At 37.8% G+C, this 16,525-nt stretch overlaps 1 protein-coding gene across 3 annotated transcripts in view; it reads right to left on the bottom strand.

Moving 5' to 3' along the window:
- Nucleotides 1–16,525, bottom strand: part of LOC123857850 (protein NPAT) — a 57,011-nt gene that overhangs the window by 37,371 nt on the left and 3,115 nt on the right. For all 3 annotated transcript variants that reach the window (XM_045895118.3, XM_045895116.3, XM_045895117.3), the window contains exon 2: nucleotides 1,530–1,648. In XM_045895118.3, the coding sequence (XP_045751074.1) occupies nucleotides 1,530–1,648 (119 nt within the window). The remainder of the gene's footprint in view (nucleotides 1–1,529; nucleotides 1,649–16,525) is intronic.

Raw genomic sequence — 16,525 nt, 5'->3', positions numbered from 1 at the left:
GACATGTTAAATGAACATAGTATGTTTGATATTCTCCAGCAGTTTTGGAGGTTTTTTCAGGTTTCCTCCATAGATAAGCATGTTGTCTATGATAACTGAAATGAATTTGAGACATGTTCAAAATAAATTAGCAAAATACTATGTCAGGCGCCTGGGTGGCTCAGCTGGTTAAGTGGCTGCCTTCGGCTCAGGTCATGTTCCTGGAGTCCCGGGATCGAGTCCCACATCGGGCTCCCTGCTCAGCAGGGGTCTGCTTCTCCCTCTGACCCTCTTCCCTCTCGTGCTGTCTCTCATTCTCTCTCAAATACATAAATCTTTAAAAAAAAAAAAAATACTATGTCAAATAACGTAGCTCCAAACTCTATTATATTCCAAATGATGCTCTGTTGGTCTAGTGATATTCTAAAAAGAGGTGACAACAAGGTAACAAAACACCTGTTTTATATTTGTCTAAATTAAGCAAGCAGACATAGGAAAAAATGGGTTGAGATAAGATACCACAGAGCAGGTGGCTTAAATAACAGGCATTTCTTATTCTGGAGACTGGTGAGGGCCTAAATGAAAATCAAGGTGCTGGTCAATTTGGTTCCTGGTGAGGGCCAAATTCCTGGCTTCCAGACATCTCCCTTCTTGCTGTGTGCTCACATGGCATCCCCTCCGTGCCTGTTCGAGGAGAAAGATCTCTCTCTTCCACCTCTTCTAAAGGCAATAATCACATCCCAAGGGGCCCAACCTCATGACCTAATCTAAACCTAATTAATTCCCAAAAGCCCCACCACTAAACCATCACATTGGTGGTTAGGGTTTCAACCTATGAATTCTGGAGGGACACAAATATTTAGTCCATAGCAGGCAGAAAACAAGTGAGCCCTAAGACAGGCAGTAGTGAAACTAGTTAGAAATGAGAGTGTCAGGGCCCCTGGGTGGCTCAATCGGCTAGGTGTCTGCCTTTGGCTCAGGTCCTGAGATTGAGCCCTGCATCGGATTCTCTGCTCAGCGGGGAGCCTGCTTCTCCCTCTCCCTCTGCCGCTCCCCCTGCTCGCTCGCTCGCTCTGTCAAATGAAAAAATAAAAAATTAAAAGAAATGAGAGTATAATTTTTTTTTTTAAGATTTTATTCACTTGACAGAGAGAGAGCGAGTGAGCCAGAGAGCACAAGCTGGGGGGAGTGGGGGATTGGCAGAGGGAGAAGCAGGTTCCCCACTGAGCAGGGAGCCTGACGCGGGGCTCGATCCCAGGACCCCGGGATCATGACCTTAGCCAAAGGTAGACGCTTAACCACATGAACCACCTAGGCACCCCGAAAGTGTTATTTTGAAAGTGAGTCTTAGAAGCAAAGTTGCCAGCTTTGGCATAAGCATGTGAAAAGAAGAGCTGGCCTTCTTTCGGTCTTTTCAGTCATGCATTAATACTAACTATCAAATGTCTACCAATTTTGAAACTGCTAATGAGCTGATGTTAGGACTGCTGTTTATAGTCGCTCATGCTGGTCAATGAAGAACTATTTCCCTTAAGGAACAAATCACTCACCAGTAAGCAGGCTGGAATAAAACCTTCATCTGTACAATGTTCCGCGTATTCTTTTAAATTTGAACTTTCCAAAATAAAAGTTTGGCAGGTAGAAGTGAGGTTTTCCTGTTGTAAGTAACCTAAATGAAAAACAGAAGGTTAGGTAATTCCAGTAACTTCAGTACTTTCGCCAAAACAGAAATGCAGTTTCTTATCACAAATGGAACCTCAGGTGGAATGTGCTGGGTTTCTGCAGCCTTGCCCAGAACCACCAGTTTGTGTTGCAGTACAAAGCAGTCTTCATAGAATACATGGTTGTTTGATGGAAAAAACTCTAGCTAACCTAAAGACATACGGTATTTGATCAAGTACAATTAATGCACAGTAATGCTTACAAGCGAATCTATAAGTAATGATACATAAGAGGAGAACTAATAAATAATCAATGTTCTTCTCCATAACCTCCATACTGACCAGGCTGGCAGACAGTTATATAAGTAACTTACTGGATTATCAAAAAACTACATTCTCCCCATGTTGCTATTTACTTGTACATTTCACTTATTTGCCTAACGGTTTTAAGAGAAAAATGAACAAGAGACCTGCTTTGAAGGAAAGCAAAGAAAGGCACTTCCTTGATTTTTTAATTTATGCCTTTGGGAATCAAAACACTATTTCAACAACAACGACAGCATTTACATCTAACTGACATTTACGGAACAATCTTATTTATCAGTCCTTGGTACTCGCACACATATGAACGCTTCATTTGTCTTGACTAGCAGCCTTTGTTCTTTTGTTTCTTAGCATTATTGGCGTTTACCTAAACCCACCACTAAAAACAGCATGTTAATACTGAAAGAATATTGGATAGGATATTGGGAGACCAGGTTTTTACTCTATTCAGTAAAAATAAGCATTGTGAATTTGGGGCAAAAAATATCACATATCTTCCAGGACTAGGGTGCTTCATCTGTAAGGCATCACACTTGTCTTGACTTGTGGATCAAATCTGGTGAAATTACTCCCTTGTGTAAAGCCCTTCAATCACTTTCCATAGCACTCAGTTTAAACTTCTAAATTCTGAGCAGCTTCAGCTGGAATGACCATGTAAGGACCTCCAAAAATCCTCTCCTCCATAAAAGCAATGAGAACACTGGCACAAATGGTTAAAAAGAGAAAAACTTTTACAGAACTCAGAAAATAATCAAAGTCTTGGGAGCATTTAAGAAAAATAGAAGAGCGTCAGTAATAATGAACATTGTGGCATTTTAACTTGCTCTATTCTCATGCTCATATCCCCAGCTGAGTGGTATACTTGTTTTAACTGTGATTCCAGGCTGCTGATTTTCAAACAGCTTAGCAGCCAATGGAGGGGTCAGACAGGGCTGGAATTTTTCCAAAGACTCATTCCCATTCCCAGAATAATGTGATCTGTGTAAAAATTACCTGGAAACCTCCAGCTGCATGGCTTGTCTTTGAATTGAATCAGATTTTACCCAGTGCAAAGAACCTTCTCCTTTAAGATGTTTGCCTAAAACTATCAGTAGGAATAGCTTAACACTACAGCTACCAGTGACGAAGAGTGGGACAAACAAGCTAAACAAAAAAACCACAAAACATACAGACACACACACACACACAGAGCTGGGTATGAGCAGTCCATGGCAGGCTCTGAAAAGTTAGGATATATTCCTGGGATATTAGAAGGACATGTACAAGTGTAGGGCAGTGCACATACTCAGAAGAGATCTGACAAGGCCCTAAGCCCTCACCTCTGGCTGACCAGTAAGGCTCTGAGTAAGCAGGCTAAGGCAGAGTTGCCAACTGCTTAGCTGAATGTTCAAGCATGCCCCAACATACACAGAGCCCCTTGACAAACAATGGGAGACTTATGGACTCCAAGCTTCAAAAAAAAAAAAAAAAAAAAAAAAAATTCAGTGTCCAATCATAGAATATAAACTCAAAGAATAAAGACTTTACAGATTTAGTTGAGGCAGTTCACAGCAACTGCTGAAACAACAAAGAGCCATAACAAACATGAGGGAGGCAGGAGAATTTGATTACAAGAGCTGTCACGTTATATTATTTAAAATGTCTAATTTACACCAAAAAAATATGAGACATGCAGAGAAACAAGAAAGTATGTTTCATATACAAGGCAAAAATAAGGGCGCCGGGTGGCTCAGTTGGGTGTCTGCCTTTGGCTCAGGTTATGATCCTGGAGTCCTGGGATCGAGACCCACATCGGGCTCCCTGCTCAGCGAGGAGTCTGCTTCCCCCTATATCCCTCACCCTGCTCGTGCTCTCACTCTCCAATAAAAACTTAAAAAAAAAAAAAACAAAAAAACACAAGGCAAAATAAAAGCAGTCAATAGAAATCATCCCTAAGGAAGCAAAGAGTTAAAACTTTAAAAACTTTAGAGTTTTTAACTACAGTTAAAACTTAGTATCAGCTACTTCATTTTTTAAAGATTTGAGAGAGAAAGAAAGAACAAGCATGAGCATGGTGGGGAGGGGAAAAAGGAGAGGGAGAGAGAGGGAGGGAGGGAGGGAGAGAGATACTTTAGCAGTCTCTGCACTTAGCTCAGAGCCTGATGCAGGGCTCAATCTCATGATTCTGAGATCACAACCTGAGATGAAATCAAGAGTCGGATGCTTAAACGACTGCCTCACCTAGATGTCCCCAAAATCAGCTGTTTTAAGTAAGTTCAGAGAACTAAAGAAAACTATTCCTAAATATCTAAAAAAAATTATGAGCAATGTTTCATCAAAAAGAAATAAGAAAAACAGAAATTATACAAAAAAAAAACCAAGCAGAAATTCTAGGGTTGAAAAGTATAAAAACTAAAATGAAAAATTCCCTAGAGGGGGGACTCAACAGCAGATGTGAAGAGGCAGATGAAAGAATTAGTGAACCTGAACACAGCTCAAATGAGATTATCCAGCATAAGGAACAAAAACAAAAAAATATCACAAAAAGTTAACAGTCTTTGAGACTTGTGGAACACCATCCGTTGTGCCAACATAAGCATAATCAAAGTCCCAGGGGAGGAGAGACAGAAAAAGGCAGAAGGAGTATTTGAAGAATTAATGTCCAAATAATGAACATCCAAAATTTGAGAATTATTTAATTTATTTATCTAGGAAGCTCAATAAATTCCAAGTAGGATACACGGAAAGAAATCCATATCTAGACATCTCATAATCAAATTGTCAAGACAAAGAGAATTTGGAAAGCAGAGAGAAACATCACAAGCAGAGAGAAACCTCACAAGGGATCCTGAGTAAGATTAACAGCTTTTTTTCTCATGAGAAACCATGGAGGCCAGAGGCAGGGAGATGAGGTAAAGTGCTAACAACAACAAAAATCCAACCAAGACCAGCAAAATCCCTTCAAAATGGAGACATTAAGCTACTCCCAGATTAAAAATACAAAATGAAACAAAACCCGAAGACATTGTTGCCAGCAGACTTGCCCTTTAAGAAATACTAAAGGGAGTCCTTTAGGCTAAAATTAAAGGACACTGGACAGTGAAACAAATCCATGTTAAAAAAACAAAACACACCAATAAAGGTAACTGTACAGGAAAACATAAAACAGTATAAATTACTTTTTGTTTGTAACTTCCTTCTGCTTTAAATGACAACTGTATATAGTAAGTATAAATCTGGGTTGGTGACCATATAATGATGAAGATATAATTTATATGATCTTAAAAGCAAAAAGGGGGAAGAAAATGGAGTTAAAGAGGAGCAAAGTTTTTATATACTATTTAAATTAAGTTGGTATTAATCCAAACAAGATTGTTTTAAGTTACTTGTAACCTCCAAGCAATCACTAAAACAAAGGCTCAAAAATAAAAAACATAAAGGAAACAATGGAGAGGCGGGGGCGCACCTGGGCAGCTCAATTGGTTACGTGTTCAGACTCTAGTTTTTGGCTTAGGTCATGATCTTGGGAGCCTGAGATAGAGACAGAGAGAGAGAGAGAGAGAGAGAGAGAGGGAGGGAGAGGGGGAGAGAGAGAGAGAGAGAGAGACACACACACACGGCTCTGCGCTCATCAGCGAGTTGGCTTGAGGATTCTCTCTCCCTTAGCCCCCTCCCTGCTCGCCTGCACGTGCTCTCTAAAATAAAAATTAAGAAAAAAAGGGAAACAATGGAATTAAAATGGTAAATTGGAAATATCCAACACAAAAAAGGCAGTAATAGAAGAGTAACAGAAAAAGTAAACATAAAATATATATAGACTACAAGTATCAAAATGGCAGGCAAAATCCTCACCTTATCAGTAATTATATTAAGTGATAATGGATTACACAATAAAAAGGTACAGACACACAGAATGAATAAAAAATACGATCCAACTACATGCTTTTGACAACAGACACACTTTACATTCAAACACCAAATAGGTTGAAAATAAAAGGATGGAAAAAGATATACCATCATACAGTAACTAAGAGCTGGAGAGGCTATACCATATCAGACAAATTAAGACAAATATTGTTAGTAGACACAAACATAATGATAAGATATTTAATGAATCAAAAAGAGAATTACAAGCATATATGCATGTAACAACAAAGGCCCCCCAAAACATGAAGCTGAAACTAACAGAAGTGGAACAAGAACTAGACAATTCAACAATAGAAGTTACAGACTTCAACATCCTACTTTCAATAATGAATAGACTAGAGAGCTCAGTCAGGAATGAGAAGGCTTGAACACTATAAACCAACTAGACCTAACAGACATCTATAGCCTACTCCACCCAACAACAGCAGAATACACATTCTTCTCAAGTGCATGTGAACATCCTCCAGGATAAACCACACATGAGGACATAAAAAAAGTTTCAATAAATTAAAAGACAAATTATATAGAGTATGCTCTCTGGCAAGACTAAAATTAGAAATCAGTAATAAGAAATTCACAAATATGTGGAAATTAAACAACACTCTCCTAATCAAAGGGTCAAAGAAGAAAACAAAAGGAAAGTAGAAAATATTTTGAGATAAACAAAAACAAAATGCAACATACTAAAACTTATGGATGCAGCTAAAGAAGTGCTTACTGGTATATTTATATCTGTAAATACATTTCAAAGATGAAAGATCTCTAACCAATAACCTATCCTTTCATTTTACGACTAGAAAAGCAAACTAAACCCAAAAGAAAGCAGAAGGAAGAAAATAAAAGATAAGAGAAGAAAAATGAAAGAGAATAAAAAAATAGAGAAAAATCTATGAAACAAAAAGTTGATTCTCTGAAAAGATCAACAGTAATCAATCTTTAGAGAGGCTGACAAAAAAAGAAGACTCAAGTTCCTAAATTCAGGAAGGAAAGGGGACATTACTATCACCCTTACTGAAATATTATAACATTTATATTATAAAAGGATACTATGAACAATTATATGGCAACAATTTAGAAAGCCCAGGTGAAACAAATACTTCTTAGACATTAACTGAACTGACTCAAGAATCTACAGAAAATCTGAACAGACCTAAAACAAGTAGAGACTGAACTGTAATAAATATTCTTTTCACAAAGAAAAGCCTAGGATCAAATGGCCTCACTGGTGAATTCTATCAAACATTGAAAGAAGTTTCACCAACTCTTTCAAAAATAAAAAATAAGGGCGCCTGAGTGGCTCAGTCGTTAAGCGTCTGCCTTCGGCTTGGGTCATGATCCCAGGGTCCTGGGATCGAGTCCCACATCGGGCTCCCTGCTTGGCGGGAAGCCTGCTCTCCCTCTTCCACTCCCACTGCTTGTGTTCCTGCTCTCGCTGTCTCTGTCAAATAAATAAATAAAATCTTAAAAAAAAAAAAATAAAATAAAAAATGAGAGAGGCCTTCCCATTTCAAACGCTGACACTAGTAGTAATCTGATACTAAAACCAAAGACATCACATGAAAACTACAAACCAATATCCCTTATGAAAAAGCAGATGTAATAATTCTCAACAAAATACTAGCAAACTAAATCCATTAACATTTGAAAATGATTATACACCATAACCAAGTGCAACTGCACCTGGGTGACTCAGTTGGTTGAGCGTCCGCCTTCGGCTCAGGTCATGATCCTGGAGTCCCTGGATCGAGTCCCGCATTGGGCTGCCTGCTTGGCAGGGAGTCTGCTTCTCCCTCTGACCCTCCCCCCTCTCATGTGCTCTCTTTCTCATTCTCTCTCAAATAAATAAATAAAATCTTAAAAAAAAAAAAAAAGAGTGGTTCAACAAAACAAAAACAAATCAATGTAATACACTCTATTAAAAGAGGGGCGCCTGGGTGGCTCAGTTGTTAACTGTCTGCCTTCGGCTCAGGTCATGGTCCCAGGGTCCTGGGATGGAGCCCCACACTGAGCTCCCTGCTTGGCGGGAAGCCTGCTTCTCCTCTCCCACTTCCCCTCTTGTGGTCCCTCTCCCACTGTGTCTCTGTCAAATAAATAAAATCTTAAAAAAAAAAAGAGTAAAGTCGGCCCAATACATTGTTTTAATAGAATAAAGAACAAAACCATGTTATCATCTCAACAGATATAGAAAAACCACTTGACAAAATCCAACACCTTTTCATGATAAAAATATGAGGAATATAAGGGAATTTCTTCAACCAGATAAAGGCATTTGTGAAAATCACACAGCTAACGTAATACTCAGAAGGTTAAAGAGTCAAAGCTTTGCCCATAGGATCAGGGACAAGACCATGCTTGCTCTTGCCGTTTCTATGCAACACTGTACCAGAAGTTCTAGTTTGGGCAATTAGGAAAGAAACTGAAGTAAAAAGTGTCCACACTGGAAAGGAAAAAAAATGTCCTCATTTGCAGATGACATGATGTCCTAAATAAAAAATTCTAAGGAATCCATGTACACACAGAAAAACTATTAAAGTCAGTAAGTGACTTCAGCAAGGCTTCAGGATAAAATCAGCTGCATTTCTATATACTTGCAATGAACAATCCAAAAATGAAAAAAACAAAAAAACAAACCAATTTCATTTACAAAGGCATCAAAAAGAATAAAATATTTAGGAATTAAGTTTAACAAAAGTGTATGATCCTACTAAAAACTAGAAATATTACTGAAAAATATTAAAGAAGACTAAATACATAGATAGATCTCTCTTGTTTATGGATTAGAAGAGTTAATGTTATTCAGATGTCAATACTCTTAGATTCAACACAATCCCTATCAAAATCTTAGTTGCCTTTTGTGCAGAAATTGACAAACTGATCCTAACATCCGTAGGGAAATACAAGGGACCCAGAGCAGTTAAAACAATCTTGAAAATGAAATAGATGGTGGACTTAACACGTACCCACTTCAAAACATACTACAAAACAACAGTAATCAAGGTAATGTGGTACTAGCGTAAGGATAGACCTATAGATCAATGGGACAGAATTAACATTCCAGACATTTATGGTCAATTGATTTTCAAAAACAGCGCCAAGTCAGCTCAATGGGGGAAATATTAGTCTTTTCAACAACTGGTGCTAAGAGAACTGGATACCCACATGCAAAACAATGAAGCTGGATCAAAACAATGAAGTTATACCTCATACCAAATATAAAATTAACTAAAAATAGATCAAAGATGTAAGTGTAAGAGCAAAAACTGTAAGTCTTAGAACAAAACACAGGTGTAAATCTTTTTGATGTAGGATTAATGGTTTCTTAGGACATCTAAAGAACAAGCAACTAAAGAAAAATTAGATTGAACTTCATCAAAATTAAAAACATTTGTGCTTTCAAGGATACTATGAAGGAAGTGAAAAGACAATGGACAGGGGCGCCTGGGTGGCTCAGTTGGTTAGGCGTCTGCCTTCGGCTCAGGTCCTGGAATCAGCCCATATCAGGCTCCCTACTCACTGGGGAGCCTGCTTCTCTCTCTCCTCCCTGCTTGTGCTCTCTGTCCCTATCTCCATCTGTCTCTTGCTCTCTTTCTGATAAATTAAAAAAAAAAAAAAAAAAAAACACAAGATGATGGACAAAAATTGAAGAAAATATTTGCAAGTCATCTATCTGATAAGGAACTAGAATCCAGAACATATAAAGAACAAACCACTAAGCAAATGAGAAGAGGCTCAACTTCATCAGTAAATAGGAAAATATAAAATCAAAACCACAACAAGATGTATCAATTCATACCCACTAGGATAGTCAGAATTAAGAAAGATAGTGCGTACTGACAAAGATGTGATGAAACTGGAAATCTCATACATTGCTGGTAGAAATGTAAAATGGTGCAAAATCACTTGGGAAGTTCTCAGAAATATTAACATAGAATTACCACATCACCAAGTGATTCTACTCTTAGGTATATATCTAAGAGAATTGAAACAGTATGTCCAAACAAGATTTGTACATGAATGCTCATAGCATTTTTTTAATAGCCAAAAAGTGGAAACAACCTAAATGTCCATCAATGAATGGACAAAATGTGGAATATCCATTCGGTGGAACATTATTCAGCCATGAAAAGGAAGTAACTACTTCAACTTGCTATGACATGTATGAATCTTGAAAACAAGGTTCTAGAAATCAGATACAAAAGGCCACAAATTGTAGAATTCCATTTACATGTTATGTCCAGAATAGGGAAAACCACAGAAACAAAAAGTAAATTAATGGTTGCCAGAGTTTGGGCGAAGGGGGCAAGTGGAAGTGACTATTAACGGGTCTGGTGTTTCTTTTGAGGATGATGGACATGTTCTGGAACTAACAATTTGGTGATGGTTACAAAACACTGTGAATATACTGAAAACCACTGAATTTTACTTGTTGTGGGATGTGGATTATATCTCAATGAAAAAATGTAATCCTACATTAACACGTTATATGAAGCTCTACTTGTTTTGCATCCTCATTTCTTCTTTAGCTTTTTATCATGCCATTCCATCTCTCCCAGACTAACTGGTCTTTCAATTCTGCAAATTCACAAATGCTCTGTTATCAAGACCACTGTATACTCCATTCCTGTTGCTTCGGCAGCTTATCTTCTTAGCCTAGCTAATTCCAACTCATTCTTCAGGTCTATGGTTAATTACCACTTCCTCAGAGGCTCCTTTTTTGAATCCTCTTATTACGTGCTATACTCCTCTTATCAGATACTAGATTCCCTTATACTTACCTTTGCAGTAGACTTATCTCAGTGCTGGTATAATACTCAAGTATTTCATGACTAAAGCAATTATTTAGGTCTCCTCTGTATTTAAAATCTACTTCCGTATTTAAAATTCTATTCTTTTCACCTGGAACTTTATCTTTAACCAGGCCCCCCAAGTCAAAAGACTAATTAGAGTGCCTATGAAGTCATTATATATGAAGATTATAAAAGCAAAGGGCAAGAAAATTGTCATCCCATTTTAGAAAATGCCCTAGCTGGGATCTGGGAACCAACTCACCACTTTCTACTTATAGTTGATGAATCAGTTTTCCAACAGCTTGCTCACTAACGCTATAGAGAGAAACAAAGAATACACAAATAAAAAAACCAAAGATATTGTCCTTTGGATTAGGGGAAGACATTTAGAAACCAGAGTATACCTTTTATCTCATATACTAGTACTTCAGTATCTCCAACACTGATGATATGAAATCATCTCAATTATGAAATTAGATCAAAGATAGATTGCTATTTTCCCTTTTTTTATTTTTCACAAATAACCCAATATAAACCCTACAATTCTATAGCCAGCTGAGAAGCAATCATTTTTATGATGGCTTGCTTTTTAACAGTTACCTTATTTGGAATAACTCAGCTGCTACTAGGATTTCACCAATACAGAAATTTAAAACGTATACGAACCACTGGAGTCACTTTGGAAGCAGGCAGCTGGAGCTTTTTATATGTTTCAAAATTTAAACTGAAGATAATTTCTTTTCATGGGAGAGTTTCAAAAGTATTAAGCACCCCAGATGTATTCATAACCACTTGAGACTTCTAACAGGTGGTGGTGTGAAATCAAATTCCTAATGTGAATTTGCTTTTCTGTAGACCAAACATTCTCAAAAATAACATAGCACTAAGGGGATGAAAATTGGTACAGGAGAGGCAAGGGAACAAAGAGAAGATCACCCTTTTAATGCATAAATCACAGATGTACATACAATACATGAACACTGTATTTGTGACATTAAAGTATCATGTGGGAGATTAGGGGGGAAAAAGTCTAAAAATACTCAAGGGTGTAATAATGAAATAAGGTTGAGAAACCAACCTAGACTGAATGTAGTGATAGAATTAACCTTTCTCAGAAAAAAATATGATCATTAGTGCTAACTACCCTGCCAAGGAATTATCACAGATCAAACAGTTTATGGTTTATCTTAAAGACATGACACTTCAGTATACAGTTGAGAAAAGGCTTGTTAGAAGGCTAGATTACTTCTATAAAGTGTTTAAAAATTATAATGCATTTTAAAATAGCAATATCTAAGATATTTACCTTCTGCTCTTAAAAACATGCCCAACTTTGAGCACTCCAGAGTTCCCATTTTAGATTAGACTTGATGAATTTTGCTTTACTTTATAGAAAAATAAAAGAGCTGAAGTTAATAAACCAATAGTGGAGACAAAATGAAATACTAAAAATAATCCAGAAGAATGTAGGAAAAAAAGAGCAAGTAACAAATGGGACAAATAGAAACAAATAGCGAGATAGTAGATTCATTTTTTAAAAACTTTTTTTAATTTAGTAAGCCTATGCCCAACGTGGGGCCTGAACTCATGAACTCAAGATCAGGAGTCCCATGCTCTAACAATTGAGTCAGCCAGGCACCCTGAGATAGATTTAAACCCAATTTAGCAATCCTACTTCTCAGTATTTACTCAAATGAAATCAAACATGTCCACACAAAAACTTGTAAGCAAGGTTGTAAACATTTTATAAGTTTAACTAAGTTATATAAAACCCAAATATCCATCGAGTGGTGAATACATGAATGAAGTATATACACACAGTAAAATACAGCAAAAAAAGGGGGGTGAGTGGGATGGATTTATAGGAAGCTTGCCTTAGAGTAGGGTATGTTAAAAACAGAACAAGTTCCCGAATAAATGGACAAAAGAATAAATGAATGGGAAAATGAACAAATGAATAAAAATCTATGATCAAGGACTGTCTTCCTTCAGTATTTTTGGCATTTGAAGGAAAAGCAGTTTACAGCATATACGTAACCTCCTGGACCTCGGTTTCTCCCATCGTATCATAGAGCAAGCAACTGCTACTTTTCTGGGCCCTTGAGAAGATGGAAGAAAGAAGTGAATAAAAGATTTAGTATCTTTGGTCCATAATCATAGAAACCTAGAGCATGTGTAAAGCTATGATGCATGTGTACAGGGATGTGGGTAGCTAAATCCTGGAAATTCAGGCAGAATGGCTTACTTTATTTTATTCTGCAGCCTGGTTTCTGTCTGGTAGCATTATAAGCAATTTCTAAGAGAGGAAAGAGACTCCAGCATTCTCCACATGATCCATTTTCCCATGGGTAGAGCTATTCTGTGCTTGCATAGACAACTTCCGCATTTCCCCCAACTCTTCTAATGTGGTTGTTAGATGTGACCATAGGATTATGTTTATATTTAAAGTGTTCCTAGCGACTTTGCTAGTTCCTTTTGGCTTCTACTCAAACTTAACAGAGATTATTAGAATTAGTATTTGTGATTTCACTGTTTTAAATATTTATAGATGCTTAATTCTTAGATACTTCTGACACTGCTACAGACTTATACCCCAGGTATAAACATTCCTTTGAGAGTTTTTATTTTGTTCTGATGGTAAAAACTGTTAGAGGCATATGACTTACACCTGATTTCTAAATGAGATATCCTCTAGCAATCGAAATACCTGATGTGGTTGTTATTATTCCACTGCAAAGTACACTTTACCCCAGGGAATGTGCTCTAAGAGAAAATTAAAACCTAGCCTCCCACATCAAAGCCCATTAAGTCATTAGGTGGCTCTTCAGTATGTGAGCTTCATTTTCTTGCTGGGTTGCAGGATGCTAGGAGCCCTTCCAGAGACATTAACAAGTGCCTCCTCCAAGCAGATTTATCCAGGAATCACAAATTTTAGACCTGAGATGGACCTTGGGCTTCCTCAATCTGCAGAAGAGGAAACTGAGTACAGAAGACATTAAATGGTTTTTCCAGGATCTACAGCTGGTTACAAGAAAAGGAAAAAACCCCAAATCCCCACAGCATTCTGAAATCACATAGCCCAAGTGGTCCGGAAGGTGGGGCAAATTATTCTAGACTAATGTGATTTGGATGGTGGAATTAGAATACCATCCAGGTTGATGACTGCTTCAGATGAAAAAATCCCAATTCTTCAGGGGCATCTGGCTGGCTCAATGGGTAGAGTGTGAAACTCTTGATCTCAGGGTTTGAAGACCGAGTCCCATTTTGGGTACAGAAATTACTTAAAGATAAATAAAAAAAACCAAAACCCAAACCAAAAACACATGCGCAATTTTGGGCAATCTAGAGTTCCCATTTTATTTATTTTTTTTAAGATTTATTTATTTGAGAGAGCAAGAGCAGAGTGGGAGGCGCAGAGGGAGAGGGATACACAACCTCCAGCAGTGTCCATGGGCAGAGCCCCACACGGGGCTCGATCTCACGACCCTGAGATCATGACCTGGGACAAAACCAAGAGTCTGATGCGTAACCAACTGCCCCACTCAGGTGCCCCCTTTCTTATTTTTTATTTCTTCTTCAAAGATTTTATTTATTTATTTTTGACAGAGAAAGAGACAGCGAGAGCAGGAACGAAAGCAGGGGGAGTGGGAGAGGGAGAAGCAGGCTTCCCGCCGAGCAGGGAGCCCGATGCAGGGCTCGGTCTCAGGACCCTGGGATCATGACCTGAGCCGAAAGCAGATGCTTAACGACTGAGCCACCCAGGCATCCCTATTTCATTTATTTTTTAAGTAGGCTCCATGCCCAGTGGGGAGCCCAATGCGCAGCTTGAACTCACAACCCTGAGATCAAGACCTAAGCTGAGATGAAGAGTCAGATGCTTAACCGACTGAACCACCCAAGTGCTCCTAGAGTTCGTATTTTTAGGTTAGACTTGATGTATTCTGTTTTACTTTTGTCCTACGAGTTCCAAAACAATGCTCTAAAGTAATAATTGAGTACTTCCATATTAACAATATATGTATGGTTAACCACTTATTTACTTATAAAAATCTTATTTATCATTGTTGAACACTTGATTGTAATCAATTCTCTATCAGAATAATAGAGAAAGTTTTAAGTATAAATTATTCCAAATCTCAAATGTTACAATGGAAATACAAAATAGGGAGCAATGATCTCTTATTAGAATACAAATAATTACTCTTTCAATTAACATTTGTGATTATTTCTTTTTACTCCTTACTAAAAACATCTTTAGAATAAAATAACTATCCTTTGTGCAAACTTACTGACAAAGATGTACAAATAGGTAAGAAAGCATGCCTGAGTTTCCTTTTTTCTTAATATAATATTGTCCTCGGCCTGCTTTTCAATGGAGGTAGAAATAAGCACAAGTTAAATAGACTGAAGGGGAAATATAACTGGAAAAGAGAAGGAAAGATAAAATCCTAACTATATCTAGAGTATTCAAATTTTAGGAACTGAGATGCCAAGAGTCTGCCTTCTATTCTTCCTGTTTATGGAGAGGGAAAGCTAAAGACAGAGGTGCCTGATGAAGAAAGCAAGAGATATCAAACCCCCTGACCTCAAAATATCTCCTTTACATATTCTAATAATTTCCCAGAAGTTTCTGAATTATTACTTAAAAATGTAAGCAATTCTTGGGAAGACTTAACATAGTGCCTTATATTACTAGATCTACAAATAACCAAGTTTCTGTCTATAAGGAAGTTATCTAAACGGACCCAGAAGATACATATGCAAATAACTGTAATACAAAGCAAAGATGGTAAGACAACAGGACTTATTTTATGGGAGGAGAGGGACTTGAGAAAGTATTACCAACTTGGGAAAAATTATGAATGTTACAAAGAAGAGGTGAGTCTTGAAGGATGTTTGGGGAATCCCAAAAAAGCTGATGAAAAGTATACATGGAGAACATGTTTGGGGGACGTGCCCAGTTTGGAGAAAGCACAACGTATATGATGGAGAACAGCTGGAGATACAACTGAAAAGACAGAATGGGTAAGGATCCAAAAAAGCTGTAAATGTCATCAATGACATTTTTATGAATAAAGAGGATATAAAGACAGTCTGATTAATAGAAAACAGAGTAACAATCTGACTAAATGACATATTCAGTAAGCAAAAAAGAAATGTTATGATCACAGCTGCACTTCTGTAAATATTTACTAAATATTTATAATGTCTTAGCTACGTAAAGGTGAATAGGATCAGTGGCTCTTGACCTTTCAGGTGTGTCAATTCTGATTCTGTTTGCCTTCAAATCTCTTCTTCCTCTCTCTTTTGCTCTGAGCTGTGTGATAGGAAACCTGACCCCACACAGGCAATGTTTCCTAGGCTCCATGTCAGCTGGCTTCTTCTGGCTGTGTTCAAACAATGGGAAGCACTGGGGGGGGGGACTGGATGGCAGCTGGAAGAAGCCATGTAGTTTTGCTTTAGTAGATTCTCCTCTGTGACTACCGCTCCCTCACCAGAAAAGTCTACTTTGCATCTTCCAGCGAGAGAACTGGGTCTCTGGACTGCTTCATTTCTCCTAGTCCTCATCCTTCTAATTATCACAGTGGCTTCCTGCCGTTGCCGCTGTACAAATTGGCTCACATAAGCTGCTTGTCTTCTTAGTTTTTCTATCACCAGTGTAACCAGTGTAACCAATTCCCTCATTAGATCCTTCCACGTTAAATACTCAGATTGGTTTCAGTTTTCCTGAATGGATTCTGACTCACACAGAAAGAACAAACCTATTTAGAAATCCAAAAAACGTTCTGGCCCCTTCACTCATAAAAATGCCCCACCTGATGTAAACCTTTACAGTTTTGGGGGCTTCCAAGAACTTTCAAAGCCTGT

The sequence above is a fragment of the Mirounga angustirostris genome, unplaced genomic scaffold (assembly GCF_029215605.1).
Source record: "Mirounga angustirostris isolate CCGP_5_RB_7025 unplaced genomic scaffold, mMirAng1.0.hap1 SCAF_13, whole genome shotgun sequence".
Taxonomy (NCBI): Eukaryota; Metazoa; Chordata; class Mammalia; order Carnivora; family Phocidae; genus Mirounga; species Mirounga angustirostris.
Note: the sequence above shows the minus strand (reverse complement) of the source record. Positions and strands in the feature narration are given on the sequence as shown.